At 58.3% G+C, this 20,248-nt stretch overlaps 2 protein-coding genes across 2 annotated transcripts; one reads left to right on the top strand and one right to left on the bottom strand.

Annotated features, from left to right (window-relative positions):
- The first annotated feature begins 291 nt into the window (after positions 1-291).
- Positions 292-2,689, top strand: LOC142424472 (putative thioesterase PNKD). The gene is made up of 3 exons (XM_075529715.1): positions 292-376; positions 1,117-1,276; positions 2,315-2,689. The coding sequence occupies exons 1-3, from the start codon at positions 310-312 to the stop codon at positions 2,460-2,462; spliced, it is 375 nt and encodes a 124-aa protein (XP_075385830.1). The 5' UTR covers positions 292-309; the 3' UTR covers positions 2,463-2,689.
- Positions 2,690-3,330: 641 nt separating this feature from the next.
- Positions 3,331-18,337, bottom strand: TMBIM1 (transmembrane BAX inhibitor motif containing 1). Its single transcript, XM_075529714.1, has 12 exons — positions 18,186-18,337; positions 9,639-9,864; positions 8,384-8,484; positions 7,811-7,875; positions 7,604-7,657; positions 7,134-7,184; positions 6,619-6,658; positions 6,382-6,419; positions 6,145-6,232; positions 5,812-5,907; positions 4,915-4,968; positions 3,331-4,582 (listed from the first exon to the last, which is right to left on the bottom strand). Exons 2-12 carry the CDS (start codon positions 9,826-9,828, stop codon positions 4,436-4,438), a joined length of 924 nt encoding a protein of 307 aa, XP_075385829.1. The 5' UTR covers positions 9,829-9,864; positions 18,186-18,337; the 3' UTR covers positions 3,331-4,435.
- Positions 18,338-20,248: the final 1,911 nt, after the last annotated feature.

Genomic DNA, 20,248 nt, shown 5'->3' with positions numbered 1-20,248 from the left:
CCATTCGGCCAATAGTAAGGAAGACTGACTGGCTGACTTACCAATCACAGGGCAGAGTTGGGAGCAGTACGAGGCGTGGCGAGGAGACCCTACACTCCGCCCACCCTCGCTCCACCCCTAACGGGGAGAAACAAACGAGCGTGCGCGCCGCCGCCGTCTCCTGGGAACAGTAGTTCTCCAGGCCCGCTCCGCGGGCTGCTGGGAAATGTAGTTTCTAATCTGTAGGCAGGACGGAAGGAGAGGGGGAGGCCCCTTACGCAAACTACAATTCCCGGCGGGGAGCGCGGTGAAAGGGGGTGGGGTTTGAACATGGCGGCGGTGGTAGCTGCTACGGCGCTGAAGGGCCGGGGGGCGAGAAATGCCCGCGTCCTCCGGGGTAAGGAGAGGGACCCTGGGGAGGGTAGGACTGCAGGAGCTTACTTTTCGTTCACATCCCCCCCCGGCGACAGCAAGAGGTCAGGACTGTCCTTCTTGCCCACACCCCGCTGCAGGCAGGATCTTAGGAGTCTGGGGGCTGGAAGATGCTCTCTAGAGGTCACCCGGTCCGTCCCCCTACCTTCGGGTCACGCGACACTTCTGGGGTCTTGCTGCGAGAGGGCGCCCACAGGGAGCCATTTAGACTCCCGCGTCTAGGGGTTTCACACTCACCGCAGTGCAGAGGGAAGCCCTGGGCTGCTGGAGATTCGGGTTCTAGCCCCGGGGAATTAGCGGTTTGACCTTGGGCGGGGGACTTCCATCTCTAGGGGCTTCCGTTTCTTCTCTAATACGTGGGAATGGTATCGGCTACCGTTAAGCGCCCTTCCAGTTCGAAATGTTCTGTAGTTGTTTTAAACCTGTCCCCGGATTGCCTTCATAACGTCGCGTGCCAGACCCACTGCAGTCCTTCCCAACCAGTCGCCAGAGACGAAGGATCGCGAAGCTCGCGCTCCTGGCACCAGGGGGGATGAGCCCGCAGTGACGTGGAGGTGGCTTCCTAGGGTGCCACTTAAGTGGCGATTTTCTCGTTACCCTGTGGATTCTCCCTGGCACTCGTTACTCTGGATGGCAGTCACTCCCCCTCCTCTGATCGCGCCTTCCCTCCCCAACCCCTCCTGACCTTCCAAACCTCACCCACAGGGATTCTCTCTGGAGAGAAGGCGTCCCAGAGCCGGAGCCGGGCCCTGCAAAGCCACAGCAACCCAGAGTGCAAGGAGGAGCCCGAGCCCCTGTCTCCGGAGCTCGAATACATCCCCAGAAAGAGGGGAAAGAACCCCATGAAGGCTGTGGGACTAGCCTGGTGAGTGTGAACCACCCCTTTTGCCCACAATGGGAGTGGAACCCAGGGGAGGGCAGGACCTAGAAACTTCTTCAAGTTTCACATGGTGACCTCCATCTGAGGGGTGGAGACAGAACTGCTGGATGCACAGATTGGCATGTTAGAGGGTGTGGCGCAGGGGCCTTTGGCGAGGTGTGTGGAATTGAGCAGAGAATGGGTTTTCTGTGAAGTCAGCTGGATCAAAGTGGCTCATATCTCGTCTCAACATCTCTTTGGGAAGCTGGGGGGGGGGGGTTGGGGAAGGTGGGGTAGACCCGCACATTCCAGAATGAGTAAATCAAACCCATGAGTGTCTTTCAGCTGGGTAGTAGCACCTAGCAGATCATCCAGTGCATTGCTTTGTAGATCTGACTCAGACTCCTGCCTTAAGACCTTCCTATGAATGGCAAAGAGAAGGGGGGGATGGGGTTTGAAATGCAATCCTCCCCCACCCCGCAGCCAGTACTTAGTAGTGTAATGTGTTCAGCTTTCTGAGATATATATCACATCTTCATTGCTTGGAAGAGGGAACTGAGGCTGGGGGCTGGGATTTCCACTGAGTCTTATGACTTCATGCTCGTTCCCCACCCTCTATATCAAAGCACCTCCCAGAACAGGTTAAGGAGGGGTGCCTGAGAGGGTTGGGAGGCCACACAGACAGATTCTGCTAAGATTTGGGGAGTGAAAGAGGGTGGACTTTGTGGAGGATCATGGACAGTTTCACATGTCAGTGTCAGGAGGGTAGGGGGTTGAAGTGGTAGGCAGAGACCTACCCACATGGGGCCCTGGGTGCCAGTGGGAGTTTGTACTTGAGCAGTGAGTGATGGGGAGCATTTCTGGGGTTTTAAGCAGGGCAGCACAGGATCGGATGGGCTCTGGGACCCTTGCAGTCCACGCTGAAGAGAAATAGAAACGAGGTATCGCAGTGTCTTTGTGACTGGTGCAGCTGAAATGGGATGCCCCCGACCCCTGACTCAGGTCTGCCCCTCTCCAAACCCCCTGCACATCTCCCACCCCTAGGGCCATCGGCTTCCCCTGTGGTATCCTCCTCTTCATCCTCACCAAGCGGGAAGTGGACAAGGACCGTTTGAAGCAGATGAAGGCTCGGCAGAACATGCGGGCGTCCAACACGGGCGAGTATGAGAGCCAGAGGTTCAGGGCTTCTTAACACGCCCCAGCCCCAGCTCCAGCAGCCATGCCGGGGGAACCCAGCCAGGGGCCTCTCCTAGACTATATTGACCGTGGGCTCCCTGGGAATTGGCCAGGCTGCTGGTCCTGCCACTGAGCTCCACCAGGGGGCACGAGAAGCCCAAGCTGCTGCCAACTCCGGCCCCTCCCACCTGGCAATGCCAGCCTCAGGCAAATAAAGTTCCCCAGCTTGTGAGTGGAAGGGAACCCGGCCTGGGTTTGTGAGTCCCCGGGGCCAGGAGGGGCACAGGGTGGGGCTGAATCGGGATGACTGGAGCTCAGCGTTCCCATGGGGAAACCGCAGGCTCAGAGCCAGCAGTCTAAGCGCAGGAAGCCCAGGCCCTCGGAGGGCCTGCCCAGGAGAGCAGGCGGCACTCAGTCTCAGAGCAAACCATGAGAGGAATCACGGCATTTAGGGCGTGGAGGGAAAAAGCACCCTGACTTTGAGGACTCAACCTTGCCTGCTTCCTCATAAGAGGGTGTGGACTAGTGATTTCTAAGGCAAAGTTTCCAAAGCTGGGTCTGTGCCCTGTCCCACCCGCACCCTGTATATAAAATGGTGTGTGGCAGCGTTGTGGAGAAGGGAGTGAATAATAGCGCTCGGGAGCTTTTCGTAAGGGCCCGTGACCACTCAGCACTCAGAGAGGGCTGGCCCGAGTCCTGTGTGGCAGGGTCGAATGCCTTTCCCCAGCCAGCTGCTGAACCCTGGCTGGCCTGAGGCCCCCACAGAAATCACCAGGCGACCAGTCGACTTCTGTTGGAAGTGGGAGAAGGCCCAGTCAAACAGGCACTGAGGCCAAGTGGGACTGATGCCTCCCTCTCCAGCAACAGACCCGAGTCACGCAGGGTTTGAACTTGTGTTGTAGACATAAAGTTTATTATTATATTTCTGCTTGCATCCCTTCCTGTGTGACAGTATTCAGGGCCAGGTCCATAATAGAGAAAGGCGTCGAGTTAGACCTTTGGGCTGATGCGGCCTCCACCCCACCCACTCTGAGTAATGAGCCCTGCTCCCCCTTCCAGCTAGGCACTTGGTGTTCGCAAAGTAGAGCTGCTGGGGCACGGTGTGCGGATCTGAAGTACCCCCGTGTGAGTAGGAAGGGCCCACCCAGGGTTACAGGGAAAAGACCACAGCCACCTCCGTGGGAGCCACCGTAAGCCTTAGATACTGCTCGGGGTAGGGGGGCATGCTCTGTCCCCACTCCCCCACTTCTCTTCACCCTCTTACTTCCTGGCCACCCCAACTCCTGATCTCTGCCCCCTTACTTCTGCTGTGAACAGCCTTCACACAGCAAGCAAAAGGTGCTTCCAGCCTGCCATTGCAGAACACCTGCACCCCTGGGCCCCAAGCAGCTTTGGAGAATGGGGACCAGGTAGCCAGAATTGGGCTGGTTCTCCGCCGCCCCAAACTCTTGAGGGAGCCCAGGGTTCTGATCCGCTGGCTAACTCACCAACCTGGGTAAGCGTTTACACACAGAATGAAGGAAAGAGGTGTTGAAGCAGGGAGGCCCCGGCACTGTGGGTGAGAAAAGAGCTGAGACCAGTGGTCTGTCAGCCCTGGCTTTGTGAGGCTGGGGGAGGCAACAGCTCCCTAGCCTAGAAGCCTGTGATGCACAGAGGGAAACCGCCTCACCTGGAAGCCTTCCACCTTCGCTCTCCACCTTGGGAAGAAGCGCCTTCCACCCCCACCCCTACCCCCCTCTGTCCTCTAGCAGTCAAGAGGGGGGAGCCATTCATGTCCAATTCATGCCGAGCCCAACCAGAACAAGAGTCGGTCCAGGACCACCAGGTGCTTCCAAGGTCCACAACCAGAGTGCCCCACCCCCAGGGCACACAGGAAACCGGGCATAAGACTGAAGGGGCAGAAGAGTCTGAGGCCCAGACCCTGGTCATAGGACCCAATCTGCCTAGGAAGCAGGGGCCGGGGGTGGGGGCAGGGCTGGGCTGAGTCCCTCAGTCACGGCTCCCCACCAACTGCAGCACAAAGGTGAAGATGTAGATGATGTCAGTGTAGATTTGCAGGGCGCCCGTGATGTAGTCCTCCGGGCTGATGGTATGCTTCCGGTTGCCCAGAACCAGCTGCGTGTCATAAGCCAGGAACTGCAGGGACAGGGAAGCAGGTGAGGATCCGGGGCTCCAGTGCCCTGGGCTCCCCCTGGACTCAGCAGGTTTGTCCTGGGAGCAGCGTCGGGGGTGGAGTGGGGACACACTGACAACTGCCCCACCATCAGATCCCCATCCAAGAAGGGAGGTGTGACACCCCAATGTGTAATGCAGGCCGAGGTATGTTCTAACAGCAGGGAAGGAGGATAAGAGATGGCTGCCACCCCTACCCTGCCCCCCCAAAGCAGTTTAAACTCATGCTCCCCCACCTCGGCTCCCCTGCAGGCCCCCTCAGCGCCCTCTTGCTGGAGTGGCAGGGGCTGACTCACCAGAGTGAAAATGATGGCCCCCAGGGCAGCATAGAGCATGTGGAGCCAGGGAACCTGGGAAAGGGGACAGGGTGGAAGTGAGAACTGCTGTTCCCCAGCCGTGCTTCCCCGGGTGTGGCATCAGAGCACATCAGTCCAGGAAGCTAACCCTCCGGGAAAGGCCTACTGCTGCTTCCCAGATCTTGGAAGCAGTGGAGGGGTGATAGCATCTCTCGGTTAGTGTAGGTGCAGAGGCTTCCTCTGGACTTTTGGTTCGAGAAAATAGGTGGTTATGTTACAGCTCTGCGGGCAGGCACTGGCTGAAGAGCCCCCTCATCTTTCCCCCAGTCATGGCCAGACTTCAGCAGAGTGGGTCCTTAAGAGCCCCCACCACAGCCCCTGATGAGTATCAGAACCAGGGCATGCCCCAGGCAGACCTACAGCATCCTTCCAGAGGAGAGGAAGTGAGCAGGCAGGTCTCTGGGCCACACCCTTCCCCTTCTCACACCCCTTCCGGTGGCTCCCCTCAGTCTGGGGGCCTCCAGCTGATGGCCCACAGGAGGGCAGGATGTGGCAGTTCCTAAGGTGCTCCTCGTCCCATGTCCACCGGCTCCCAGAAGTCCTCAGGCAGCTGTCAGGGACTTGGTCTGAGCCACACCGCCCAAAGGAACAGGCTGCTGCCCTAAGGGCCGCCAAGTGCCGAGGCTCCCAGGGCCCCCTGCCTCCAAGGAGAGATTGTCCCCCAGCCCAAAAGGATGGCACCTCAGTGCTGGCACCCAGCTTAGCCAGTCACTGGAGATTCTGGAGAGGAGAGTCTGCCCAGGGGCCTTGGGCCTCCAACCGCAGGCTGCCCAGAAAGTCCGCCCCAAGCACCGGTCTCGCCACCTCACACACGCGTGTGTTCCCTGGGCTGCTCACATATTTGAAGGCCAGCACGATGGCAGTGACGATCCCCGTGACCATCAGCACGATGCCCAGCACACAGAAGAGGCCTGGGCACGAAGTGAAATCCACCTGCCATGGAGGGAGCAGGAGGCAGCCATCAGCAGGACATCCCTGGCCCCTCCCCCCAGCACCGAGCAGCCTACCCAGAGCTGCCCAGGACAGACACGAGACAAAGCCTTAGATATGCCGCTGGCAGGGGCGGGGAAACCCCTGGCAGCATGGGTTGCGGGCCCACCCAGCTTGGAATCCCCTCTCTGCTCCTCAACCCGCCCCAGAGCCAAGCCCAAAGGGCCAGCTCCAGCTCACCTTGGTCTGAAAGCAGAAGATGGTGACAGAGATGGACACCACAGCTGTGATGATCATGGCGATGATCACACTCTTGGTGCTGTACATGCTGAGGCAGAGTGCAGAGGTCAAACCCAACACTTCCCGAGAGAGCTCACCAAGACCCCACCCAGGCAGGCAACTGCTAGCCGGGGCCAGCCCACTCCCCAGGATACGCCCTGCCCACAAGGGCGATGCTGAGCTGGAAGCTGGACTTACCTGGAGATGGTGCCTGTCATGAAGCCCAGCGCAAGAGTCTGAGGGGGGAAGGGCGGGGACAAGTGGCACAAGAAAGGTGAGACCTCTGGAGGTGACCACAGTGGGCCATCACACACAGGACAACGGAGACGACCAGGAGATTGGGTTGGGGTGAGGGGCATGCCAGGGATGGCCTCTATGCAGCAGAGTCCCCCTGGCCTCTGCAGCCATCTCCTCCCCACCACCTTTTGGACTTACAAAGAGGGTCAGCAAGATGATGTTCCATGGGAAACGGCGCCTGAAAGGAAAGCGACACCTCGATTCAGTGATGTGGATGATGGGGAGTAGAGGGGTTTCAGAACGAACCTCCCGGCTGCTCCCTGGAGGGTCAAATCTTGACTTGGGGAAGAAGAGGAGGCCGCCAGCGTGGCCTTGATGCCGGCTCACCTGTTCCCTGCAAGTGCTGGGTGGGCAGTAGGACCAACCGCAGCTACGGATGGAGCCAGAAAAACCAGAGACCGAGGAAGTTACTCTGCCTTGTGAAGCCCCAAGTTCCTATCGTTTTGGGGGTTAAAATGCTACCTAGGTTGCAGATCGTTGTAAGGAAGACAGACACAATATGTGCATGGAGTACTCTATCTATCCCCCACGTCAGCAGCGACCAGCATGATCTTCAACCTCATCTGCCATCACAAAGCTCCCTTTCCCCCCAAATGCTCTGCCTTCTCCCACCCTCGTGCTCTCTGCTCTTGGTCTAAGCCTCTGGGACTCACCTGGGTCCCTGGCAGCAGGCAAGAGTCAGGTAGGTGGCCAGGAAGACAGCACTGGGGAGAAAGAGACAAGGTGGGAGCCTGCAGGCCCAAACCAGCCCTCTGGCACTGCCGGGCAGCACAGCAGCAGTGGGGGGCTGGAGGCCCCAAGAGCTATGTGGGAGTCTGAGGGCAAGCTACTCAGTAGGAAGCAAGGGCAAGAGACCCCCCACCCGGGACACAGAACCTCTGTGACTACTGTCATTCTGGCCAAAAGTAGGTATAGGGAGGCCAGAGCAGTAGACTCAGGGGGCTAAGGGGCCGGGGTATAGGACCGCCCTCTCCAGCCCTGTGTTAACCCCGTCTGGCCCCCCAGACCCACCTTCCAGCACAGGAATTGGACAAGGGCTACTTGGAGGACCCCTCCCGGAGGGAGCATGTTCTGGCCCCTGCTCTGAGGGGAGAGCAGCCAGAAGCAAGCCGGGCTCACTCACTAGGATGCGTAGTAGACGGCCACATTTCTCCTCACGAATTGCCCAACTGGTTCCCTGGGGAGGCGCAAACAAGGGGGCTCACACCGCAGCCTGCCTGCCTCCTTGCAGTCTTCTCTAGCACACCCCCACCCCCAACTAGCTACTCTTCCCACCCACCCATCTTTGAGATCAGGGCCCAGCAGGCAGTGGAGCGGCCCCCAGACTCACACGAAGACGAAGACGGCGATGATGGCCACTGTGATGAGCAGCTGGATGGAGATGATGGTGTAGACCTGGAACACAGGGCTGTCACCACCCTGCCCTTGACCCCCGCTCCCGTTAGGGCGGGGGGGGGTGCGGTACTCTTAACAGATTGACTTCTTTATTCCCACCTCCAGAGTGCTGCTGGCTTAGAGGCCATGACCCTGCCCCCGCCCAGTGGACCAGGGTCAGATACCCCCACACCCTCTGAGCTGATCCCCTGCGCCTCTCCCCACTCCCGCTGCCCTTCCATCACCCTTCCTGGCCTACGGCAGCCTCAGGCTCTCCTCGGTCATCGCCCCACAGCTCGGTCTGATGTGTCCTGCATGTGTGCTCTGCGTAAGGGGCTCTAGACTGCCAGTGTACCCACAGCAAACTGGGGAAGATGGCACTTCCCAGACTGCAGCAAAGAGGACTGGTTGGGATAACACAGGCCCAAGAGAACAGGCCTGGAGGCTGACGGGGAATGTGCCCTGTGGCTGGTGCTATCTCCCAGCCCCCACCGCCACCACCACACCTACTCCCCAGGTCCCAGCTCACCTTTCGGATGAAGGTGTGTCGGACTTTCCTGTCATCCCATTCTCCAGGACCAAAGTTGTCACTCACGGCTCTCTCTTCCCCGCCATAGCCGTCCCCTGGACCTGAAGACAGATTACATGTGACCCACTGGGGACCTGGGACACGTGGCCCCAGCCCCAAAGCTCCTACACACACTCCCCAACAAAGTCACCCCAGGTATCTCCAGCCAACCAAACACAAGTGTTACACAGAGGGGACTCCTGTCCTCTGGAGACCCTGCGCCAGGCACTGCTGCAGCCCTAGGACCTGCCTGAGGGTCAGGTGTGAACCAATCTGCGATCTGTTGCAGGGGGTGGGGGGTGGGGGTGGTGTGTGTGTGTGTGTGTGTGTGTGTGTGTGTGTGTGTGTGTGTGTAGCGACCCAAGTGCCAGGGGGCATGTAAGCAGGAGCAGGCTGAGGGCCCCAGTTGGAGTCTGGAGAGAGGTAGGACGTAGCTGGGTCAGAGCAGGGGATGGGGTGAAGGAGCGCACAGTGGTTTGGGGGCTATGAGCACACACACATTCCTGTGAATTGTGCAAAGACTGATAGGCATCAGGCTTCCTGAGGACACAGCTATGTCAGGTGTGTGCACGTCCAGGGCCAGGTGTGATGTGCTGCTTTGGTGCCTCGAACCCTCCACCCAGAGATCTGGCTGCGCACGTATCTCTAGATTCTAGGGATGCTGTGGAATCTCAGCGCCTTCCTGGAGGGCCTCCTTGGGGACTGCTTTTTCAGATCCATGGAGAGGCCACCAGGAGAGAGATCTACTCCCCCACCCCTGCGTTCTACTCTTAGCTCACTCCTTTACCTGAAGGTCTGAAAAAGTCAGGTTTTGCCTTAAAGAATGGGGTCTGTGTGCACAGAGGGAGGTAGGGTGGGGGGGGGGGGGTGTTTCATATGGGCACTGGGCTTCCAAGGCAATTCCTAAGGTAGCCGGCAGGGTGAGTGGGCGGCAGTTGCCTGGCTGACAACCATCTCGCTGACAATTAGTCCCCGTCTGTTCTCTGGCTGTGTGTGTGATGTGGGGCTTAATGCAGCCAGCTCTGGGCAGGGGTAAGGGGCCAGTGGGCTGCTCGGAGGTAGGGGCTGCGGGAGGGGGAGAGGGGAAACGAAGAAGACGGGCACAGACATGGGAACAGAGACAGGGAGAGGGTTGAGGAGAAAAGGAGTGAGATGGGAGGCTTCATCTGCAGGTGCCACCCCTCCCTCCCCTCGCCATCGCCCCTCAGGGACTCACCGTAGTTCATGGGCATCGGATGGATGGGTGGCACAGGCTGGGGGTAGCCAGCAGGGTGACCATAGCCCGGCTGCGGGTAGGCAGGGTAGGGGGGATACCCGCCCGGCTGTCCATAGCCCCCAGGGGGCGGGGGTCCTGGGTACAGGGGGTTGCGGTCCTCGTACGGAGGGGGCGCGCTGGGGTGGGACATGGCCACTCAGAGGCTGAGAAGCCCAGCTGCTTGGACCTAAAATGGGAGTCAAGAAAAGCAGTCATTTAAAAAAAAAAAAGTCATGCGTGACCAGGCCCAGCTCACTCAGCCAGCCCAGGCCATCTCTGTGGGAGAGGGCCCCCTGTCCCCCATCTGTCCCTCCATCCCCAGCAGCTCAGCCACCGGCCCTCTCTCTTCACTACTCAGGCCCCTGCCCTAGTGAACATCAGGCCAGGGGGAGCCCAGGAGCTCCTGTTCTCAGTTAAGAAAAGCTTCCAGCATGGGGACATGACGTCAGTGCCAGGGAAGAGGCCGAGGGCCCCAACAAAAGCTCAGGATGAGTCACAAGGACCCAGGGAAGGGGTCATGGCAGCTGGCAGCAACAGCAGGCTTGAATGCCAGGGCTGGGGCAGGGCCACAGTGAGCCGAGAGCTGGAGGAACAGGAAAACAAAGCGAGCCGGGCCAGAGCAGCCAGGTCGGGGACCAGGGGCCGGGGGAGCAGGCCGGCGGAGGGAATGGAGAAGCTGAGGAGCTTGGCAAGAGGTACCCAGGCCCGGCCACTTAGGGCTGAGAACTATAAAAACAGTGAGGCCCGAGACAGGACTTTCTGGTTCCTTCAGTAACCGCTGGTTACATGACAGATAGGCATGTGGCAGTGTGTGTCCGCCCGGCTCTCCTCAGTGGCCTGGCCTACCTGTCCCCAGGGGTGGTGGCAAGAGGGAACCCTGGACACACAGCCAGGAGGGACCTGTAGCGCTGAACAGTGACTTGACTCCCCCGGGGGGCACAGAACTAGAGGTTCATGGCAGACCTGACAGAGGTCTGTCTTCAGATTGGGACATGTGTCCTTCATGCCACTTCTGCCATGTCCCCCTGGCCTGGGGTCCCTTCTGAGGTGACCGCGATAGGGGCTTGGGAAAAGCTAAGAGGGCTGTCCCTTCTGGAAACCCTGGCAGGCCTGCCCCCATCCCCTAGAGTGCAGGCCTTCAGCAAATCCAGGGCAGCAGCCACCTTCAGACCCACTGCTGGAAGGGAGAGCGCAGGCTTGTCTCTGTAGTACCCCTGCAGAGCTGGGCAGTTTAGGGATCAGATCAAGAGCAGGCCCATCCCGTCTCTCCTTTCTTGAGGTCCCAAGGAGAAGGCCGGGCTGGGAAGACTCGGGAGGGGAATCACATAACAGGCCATGCCACAGATCTCTAGCTCGCCGGGGTTAGTGGGTCAGGACTGGCCTGGGTTGGGTCAGAATAAGAAAGATTGTCCTGGCAGTAGGAGAAATCTATGCTTGAAAGACAGCAGACTAACGTTTCGGTGCTCTGAATTTCAGAAACAAAAGTAGTAACTGCTTTGAGCCATGTTCAGTGAGGGGGAAAGCCCTAACTAGTTACAACAGGGGACGCCCTTTAACAGGAGGCAAAAGGGGGACGCGAGTTCACTTCGGCTCCCCTCCTCTCCCTCTCCCCTCGGGCAGCATCCTTTCCCGAGGAAGGGGCACCGTGGGATAGGTCCCTTTGGAGTAAGTTACCGTCATCAGCATCCAAAGCGCATGCGACACCTGGCTGGCTTCACCCAGCCCACAAGGCCCTGGGGCCCCAAGGGAAGTCACCAGTGGTGGGGGGCAGTCCCCTCCTAGGTTTAAGAGGCATCTCTGAAATGAGTGGGTGGGTCTGGACGATTGAGATCACTGCCTGCCTTCCCCAACGATGCTCTGGGAATGGCTCTTCAGCCAGACCTCTGCCCAGCCAGTAACTGCTGCCCTCCCTTCCCTAAGCTAACCTGGGCAGGCAGCTCCCTACCCAGACCAAAGGGGACACACAGAGAAAGGTCAGCTGTGGGTGAGCCACCAGACTCCAGGTCCAGCTCAGCAGGCTGCTGAGTCAGAGGCTCCCTCCTCCAATCCCCAGCCCCACCCCGTCACTGAGACCTGCCTGCTGGGAGCACAGGCTGGTCACAGCCCCAGGCCTACGATGGCCGCCTCAGCTGCTCTCATCCTGGTCAGAGCTGTACTGACCACCTCACCCCACTAGGCGTCGGTTCCTTCACTTGGAAAATGGGCTGAGTGCTCGAAAGAGTACCCTCCGAAGAGCTGGTAGGCTAGAGGAGCACCCGACAAGAGCCTAGCCCCTGGTAGGCAGCCACGGTGAGCTGGTTTCGGTTACTGTTTCATGAAGTCCTCCCAGGAGCACTCGGCTTGCTGTTACTCACTGTCCCCTCCGCTCACAAACAAAAGAATCCCGTAACTCGCCCAAGTGCGTGTAGCTAGGCTGTGCCGGGGGCAAGCCTCTGGGGCAGACACCCTGCCCATCCCCACTTGCCGCCCCTACCAGGGCGGTTTCCTGTGGAGGACCCAGGGTAGATGACCTGAGATTCACAGGGAAGTGAGTTCCTGTGTGGAGTCAGCTATCTCCACCACCTCACCATTTACGGGGATGGGGGCGGGGACACAGAGCTGTGGCTCAGTTCCTCCTAGCGATGGGGGTCCCCCTGCCAGTGGCTGGGCTGGGAATCCAGAGCTCCTTCAGGTGTAGTAGCCCGGGGACCTCCATTCAGACTAGAGTCATCAATAGCACAGCTGAAAGGGTCTGCAGTCAACCCCTGACCCGCCCCAGGCCACAGGGCCTGTCCCAGGTCCCAGAGTGTGTCCCAGCGTTATCGATGTGGGTGCAGGAGTGGGAGAGAGACTCCTGGTGCTCAGGCTACCTCCCCACTCCCCCATTCCTCTCAAAGCCTCGCTGAGAAGGGCCGGCTGAAGACCAGCCTCCGCGCACCCTGGCCACTCCCCCAGGGAAGGATGAAGGGCCTCTGGCGTGATGCAGCTTGGGGTTGGCATCTGCCTAGCATGTGGGGAAAGGCAGGCAGAGGCCTTGTTGACTTCCTGGCTCTGACTGGAGACGAGAGGCAGGGAGGGAAGAAGACTGCGGTGCTGTGCCCACGACCAGGCCAGTGCTGGGCGCTCCATGTCCTGAGGCTAACAGTAAACAGGGCTTTCACACAGGAAGCCCTGATCTTCCTAAAATGCTGCATGCTTTCAGCTTCAGTCTGAAGGAAGGCTAGGGAAGGAGCAGGCACCCTTGGGGTGCAAGCTGCTGGGCTCCTGGACCCATTCCTCCTCACAGTGCCTGTGGCTGAGCATCCAGGCTCTGTGCCATCCTAGCCGTGATCTGAGCTTGCTCTGTCTGTCTTGTCTGTCTCTCTCACACATAACTGCCCACACCAGGAAGGAGCCAGGCTCCTAACTGCAGGGCCCCAAAGCCCAGCCTGGGATGGCCACAGTGGGTGGGCTCCCCCTCCCCTGGCGCCTCCTCACTGGGTCCGTGGGGTGACCACACCCTCAGGTACCTGAAGGGTTAAAGCTCTGGAATGGGCAGAGGAGGCCCAGGCGACTGGAGTTACAGCCTAGGGTGTGTGCCTGCTGGAGGGAGGGGCAGAAAGGCTCAGCGACTGGTCCAGCCCGCCTGCCCTCCTCCCCGCCAGGACCGGGTGCCCAGCCAGCGCCAGAATGGAAAGAATCGCTCAGTGTGCATGGCAGGAAACCCCACCCCGCAGGCAGGCAGGCAGGCGCTGGGCTCGGCCCTGGCTCCTAGGCCCAGGCCTCTGTCAAGCGCCTGTTCTTTCCCTAACCCAACCAATTCTACCTGCCCCCCACCCCACCCCACCCCGCAGGATGCAGCCCTGAGTTAGCATCTGAGTCTGAGGGGGCCATAGTACCTGTTCAAGTTAGCAGTCACCTGTTGATTTGACCTCTGGGGTTAAGAGGAGGGTACCTACATCCGGGACCCAGACCCTGAAATGTCAGAACCGGAATGCACTTGAGAAATTCTGTCACTTGACAGACAGAAAGGAAACCCAAGACAGAAAGTTCCTGCCAGGCCCACAAAAGCACACTCTTAGTCAAGTGCTTAGAATTTCCCTTCCCAGCCCTGCCAGTGTCTCCGTGACCAATCACGAGCATATCCACATCACCCCAGGAGGGGCAGCCACGCCTCCTAGTCCCCAGTTCCCTCTGACCCTTCCTGTTCAGAAACAGATAAGAAGAGCAGCCGTCTTTGCCCGAGCCCAGCCAGATGCCATCTGTCCAGCCCCGTTCTCCCCAGGAAGGCCTCTCTCCAGACAAGAGACGTGCAGATAGGCCAGAGCATGGAGGGCACAGAACTGCAGCTCCCAGTCATGGAGCAGGCTGAGGCCCAGCCCAGCCAGAAGTCAGGGCAGCCTGGGCATGCAGATAAGGGAGGAGGAGCCAGCCGGTAACAGGCGCTGGATGCCACTTCTGAAGCACAGCCCCATCCGCCACCCTCTTTGTCATTGTAGTCGAACTTCAAGATGGAGGGGTGGGGCGGCAAGGCAGAGCAGTGGGAGAGGATGGAGAATGGTGGAAGGGAGAAAAGGGGACCAGAGTGTTGTGTGCGTTGTTCCTGGCTCGCTGTCTCTCAAGGCAACCCCTCAGGTGTGCTTTGTAGTGTTTTCACCTCCGAAGCCGATCGCCAGGTCTCTCTTCCAAGGCGCCCCTGGGTGGGCCGGGCCTAAAGCACCAATCTCGGACTAGAGGTCTGAGGCACATCTAGTCCTCGTGACTACCAGCTCTGTGTCCTGGGTCATCACCCCCATGCTACAGATGAGGAAACAAATTCAGAGGCCACACGTTAAGGTCACAGCCAGCTAACAGAAGAGAAGGGATTTGAGCCCCAGATCTGCAGCCTGAGTTTTCCAGTTCATGCCCTCTCCTTTTACAGCTGGGCGGCTGGCACAGAAGCCTCTGGAGCCCGTGTGTAGAGGCCAGCCACTGAGCAAGGCGGGAAGGTTGTTAAAATCAGCTTGGAGCAGAGGTGCATCCCATACTAAGCTCTCTGCCCTAATGGGAAGTCAGTTCTTCGCTGAAGCCCAGCTTCGGAGGCAGGGCCCAGGGTCTTGTACTGTGGCCACTGGGTGAGGCAGGCAGGCCCCTGACTCAGTTTGCTCACCTGTAACGGAAAGCCCAGAGTCTATTGCAGCTCCAGTCATCTCTGACTCGGAGTGGGGCACAGGTGTCCTAGAGAGTCCGACGGGGAACCTGCTAATGGGTCGGTGCTGACCCAGGGGGACCTTCAGAGGCCTGCTCTGGGAGTGACCCCAATCTCTCCTCCCAGGCTCCATTTCCACAGGGGCCTTCCAACTCTTAGCAACCCCCTTGGACAGAGAAGAACTGCCACATGGGGTCTCCAAGGCTTTGGACATGTTGACCAGTCCCGGGAGGGCATCATGCTTGCTACCGTAGTGGGGCATCGAAGGATGGACGGACGCGGCGGCTGCACCAAGGGGCTCAAACCTGAGAACTGGTGTGCGGATGGCGCAGGAGCAGGCAGTGCTCCGTGGGGTCGCCATGAGTCGGAACCAGCAACAGCACCAACAGCAAGCACCTTCACAAACGCTGACTGCCTCCTCTTTCTCCCGAGGAGGAGCTGTGGCTGGAGGTCCCAGGCCAGCCACTACTTAACCAGGCCCCAGGGTTCCTCTCCTCCTTGGTTGTCATTGGGTGCTGTCAAGCTGTTTGCCAGCCATGCGACCCTGTGCACAACAGGAAACCTGCCCAGCCCCCACCGCCCTCACCGCTGAAGCCACTGCGTCAGTCCCTCCTCCGAGGGTCTCTCTTCACCACTCACGATACCCTCCTCCTGACCACACGCAAAGTACAGTAGACAGAGACTCGCCACCCGCACTTCTAAGGAGCCCTCCGGCGGGACTACTTCCAAGATGTGTCCGTTCGCCTGGCCGCCTATGGTCATCTCATTATTTTCCATCCATGCCACACTGGCCCCATGATGCCCTGACACCCCAAACTGCTTCCATCCTGGGTGTACACTTACCAAAGCCTGCAGACAAACGGCATGAAATGGTAGAAAGGAAAGGGTAAGAGACAGGCAACCAAGAGATGCAAGTTCAAGGTTTTGCTCAGCCAGAAACTGCTGTGGGAGCCCAGACAAATGGTGTGCTGAGCCTCCTCTCCCTCATGAATCAGCCCACGAGGGAGAGGGGCTAGTATACCCGGAATCAAAGAAAAGAGCACTAGAATGATCTACTTAGGCATTTCCCATGTTTTAACCGTGTCTAAGGAATCTTGCCTCACCCTCACCCCCACCCCGTGTCAATGAGCGAGCTCTCTGGAAACAAACGGGTCTTTCGAACGATGCTGCAACAACCACATCCCCTTCTTGGTAAACTGCTTGGCACAGGCATCCCTCTTAAACCTCTGCAAAGTCCTCGAGCCAGTAACCTGATCAGCTGTCCAGCCAAGCGTCCCTTTAGACTTCCTTAAACCTGGAACACCTTGATCAAGGCGCACCTATTCATATCCCCCTGGGATGTTGATCCAAGCCCCCTTTCAGATAGATTCCTGTCTTAACTCTTCATATCTTACAACCTCTGTTCCTACCCACTGCCCCTCAGAGCTGCCACATTCAGTAAAAGCCCCAGATTCAGCTCGCTGCCATCCAGTCAATTCCAACTCGACAGGACAAGGTAGAGGGGCCCCTGTGGGTCTCCAGGACTATAACTCTTTACAGGAGTAGAAAGCCTCATCGTTCTCTCGTGGTGTGGCTGGCGGTTTCGAATTGCTGACCTCGTAGTTAGCAGCCCAATGTACAAGGCTGCTACTGTGTACCTCCACTGGCCAAGGGCTGGGAGGCATGCTCAACTAAGGGAACATGCCAGCCTCCCCAACATCACCTCTGTGGTGGGAGACACACAAATCGCATGCAGACAGGAGGAAGAACTCCTACTTCTCCTCCATGACCAATGTGTGGGGTGCATACTGGGAACCAGCCCTGTGACAGTTCATAGGGATATCATTCCTGCTTCCTAACAAGGCCCACCCGGGGGTTTGGCTGAGAATCTCGGCATTACAAGGCAGGAAGAGTCTGTTAAGGCTATCCCTCTACAGCCTTCTTGGCAGAATGCACCTGAAGATAGCCCATGTCACGTGACTACCAATCTGGCAGTGGGATTCTTCCCAGTGAGCTGTGTGACAGCCCAGTCTCTGGTCCCTCACGTACATGTGCCCCTTCTCTGTCTTCTGCTTTCTGCAAGGCCGGATGAGAAGGCTTGGGAAAGGCAGTGCCGTAATGTGGACAGCTTCCAGCTGAGGTCCACATGGGGGAGAGGGGAAGGAGGGAGGAGGCTAAACCCAGGTGTCATTACCCCAGCTCATGACAGGAGACTCTCCCTACACTTAGGGCATAACCTCTCATTATCTCTCCTACATGCCTGCTTTTACAAGTCAGGCCCAAGAACACAGAGGAAGCCAGGGCCCTTGGCACTGTGTTGCCCCACCACTTCTTCCATGGCTATCTATACACAGGGGGTCTGGGCCCTTCCAGCTGGAGACAGGGAAATAGATCGGGCAGGTGGAGAGCACCTTTCTCCTTTTGCCCAAGACCAAGTAGCCCTGGCTCCACCGGCACCACCGGCCAGGCCAAAGGCGCCAGCTTTGAAACCAAAGCTCACCAATGAGATGAATATTTCAGAGCCCCAGAGAACTGGACACCTGAGGGACCTTCCGTGGCTCCGGCTCTGACCCTGACCCCCAGTCCTACACGACCTCCTAAGCCCCATCTACCCCCAAACAGGATTCTCACACCCTCTGGATAGCATCGCAGCTACAAGGGTGTGAGAGGGGACAGGGACCTCACAAGGAAGAAGGGGCTCCCGGGCCCACAAGCTCAGGGTGTAGCACCCGGGCAGCCTTCCTCCACTCCCTCCCACCTTTCCCAGCTCCCCCACCCCCAGGCTGCTCTGCACGCTTTCACTTTCCACCAGCCCCTGAGACCCCGGGAGCGCATGTCCCCAGAAGCTTTTGGAGCTAGCCCAGGGCAAAGGCTGGAAGCAGGGCGGGTTCTGAGCACAGTTAGGGTGCCAGGGGCGGCCTCGAACCCACGCCCAACGGCTTGGGATGCCCCCTGGCTTCCCCTACTCGATTATTCATCCATCTGTTTACCCCAGGCCAGCCGGCCGCCTCCCCGCAGCTGAGGCCTGTAAAAGTCCTCTCCCCACACACAGCTGACCACTCCGGGGCCGGCACGTGGACACGCCCTACAACGCTCTGGGCGCTCGGATCAGAAAGAAGGGGACCCGAGGGCCTCCTCAGACCCCGGTCCCCACACGACAAGCCCCTCACAACCGGCTGCCCAGCCCCCAAGGCCAAAGAGGCGTCACACGCCCGAAGAGCGCAGAGAAAGTGAAACTCCCAACCGGACGGGAGAGTCCGTCCCATTCCGCTCTGGGCGCCACGGGCCACCGCGGGCCGGCTAACTCCCGGAGCGATTCGCACCCTCCGAGAAAATTTGGGGGGCCCGGCCCAGCGCCTCCCAACTCCCAGCCCCTGGCTTGCCTGGGCCGCGCCCGACCGTGCGTGCGGATCTCCGAGCTCCGGGAGTTGCGAGACCTGCAGGGCTGGGACTGGGCTGGGCTAGGCACCCGCTGGGGCTACGCGCCCCGCCCCGCCCCTTCCCGCTCAGAGGCCCCGCCCCCGGACGGGCGCGGGAACGCCCCTTGGGGCGGGGCCGTGGGCGCAGGGGTGCAGCCTGGTTCCTCCCCGGATTTTCCCTGCGGACGGACGCGCGGCTCCCACTTAGTAATAGTGGTGGTTTCTTTTCTTTTTTTAAACTTAAAGACAATATTATTATCACTGATGGAAATTTAGAAAACACACACAAGGCAAGTAAGAAGCACTTGGATCGTCACGGCTTTGCCGAGTCTATCAGGTCCTTGTTTCTTAGCGTGGAATCATAATTTATGTTCTGCTCTCTGCTGCTTTTTACTTGACATTTTATCATACATATTTTTGGTCACCTTTTCTTTTCTTTCTTTCTTTCTTTTTTTTTTTTTGCCTTCCTCCAAAATGTTCTTCAAGATCTCCAGGTGGCTGCCGCCCTAGCGGATTATGCATTTGGCGGTTTGACCTCAAGGTAGATGGTTCAAACCCACCAGCCACCCCTCAAGAAAGTTGACGCTTTCTGCACCAGCAAAGATGTACAGTCTCTGAAAGCCACAGGGCCCTTCTCACTTATTCTGCAGGCTCGCTATCCGTGGCAGCGAGTTTTGAGTTTAGATCTGCTGCCGGTGCATAGGCTCTCAATGCTGTGAGGTTGCCCACCGAAAAGCCACGCTCTCCTTCAGTAAAGACAACACCTACAGAAGGACGTTTGCATTCTTCTCCATTTTCTCATGACTATAAATAAACCCAGGGATGGCCACCCCTCCCAAGTCTTTGCTTTTCAACTAAATGCACGTCCCAAATTTAAAACTTCACAGGTCCAAAAATAGAAGGGGGTGGGGGATACTTAGAGTCTCTGTCGCTGAGAACTAGGGTGTTTCCTCCTGGAAATTACTTCAATTGCTAGAACACGTGTTGGGGATGAAATTCCCGACACCCTCCCCCAAACCAACCACAAAATGACCAATCACTGCAGGCAGAGTAGAACACCCCCCCACCCCACCCCTGCCAGGAGTTCTTAGGCTGGAAACCTTTACAGAAGCAGGCATATTTCTCAACACCCCCCCCCCCACACACACACACACACATCAGGGGTGGGAAGTTCAAACCGCCAACCTTCCACTTAGTTCCCTAATGACCGCGTGCCCAGGACTCCTAGATTACTCCCATGACTGCCAAGCTCTCTGTCTGCGGGCTTGGCAGCCATGCCTCACCCCTCAAAGCCCCCACATCAACAGTGCCACATAGCAGAAGAGGCAACATTTCAGGAACGTTTTCAAACGTTTCCAATCTGAAATTGATGTCTGAAACGTCGCTCAAGTTTGTGTGGTGCCCCAACACCAAGCCCAGCGGGGTCTCCAACATCTAACAAACCCTATGGGACAATGACTTGCTCCATAGGGTTTCCGAGGTTGTAAATCTTGACAGGAGGCTGCCACATCTTTCTCTGGCAGAGCAACTGGTGGGTTTGAATCCCGGACCTCTTTTCTTAGCAGCTGGGCATTTTAACCACAGTACGACCAGGCTCCTTTGGGAGCCAAACTAAACTAAACCAACCCCAGACCAATCGATACCGACTCATAGAAACCCTATAGGACAAGGTAGAACTGCCCCCTGGGAGTCTCAGGGACTGTAATTCTTTTGGGGAGTAGAAGGCCTCATCTTTCACCCATGCGAGAACCCGTGGTTTCAAACTGCTGACCTTTGCAGCTAGCAGCCAGACATGTAACCTTTACTCCACCAGGTCTCCGTGTGGTTCCAAAGTCCATGTGATCTCCATGTCCCCAGGCTGTGGTAGATGAGCTGTTTGAGGGCTTATCAAATCTAATGCTAATAGCTACCAGTTGGCACCGATACCAAAGCCTTTCACAGCCTGTTGACACTTCCTTTTTGAGTGGACTGGGGCTGACTGGATAAAACACAGCAATTCAGACCCCCCAGGGTACCCCCAGACACTG

The sequence above is a fragment of the Tenrec ecaudatus genome, chromosome 13, assembly GCF_050624435.1.
Source record: "Tenrec ecaudatus isolate mTenEca1 chromosome 13, mTenEca1.hap1, whole genome shotgun sequence".
Classification (NCBI taxonomy): domain Eukaryota; kingdom Metazoa; phylum Chordata; class Mammalia; order Afrosoricida; family Tenrecidae; genus Tenrec; species Tenrec ecaudatus.
This window is presented reverse-complemented; position numbering and strand designations above follow the sequence as displayed.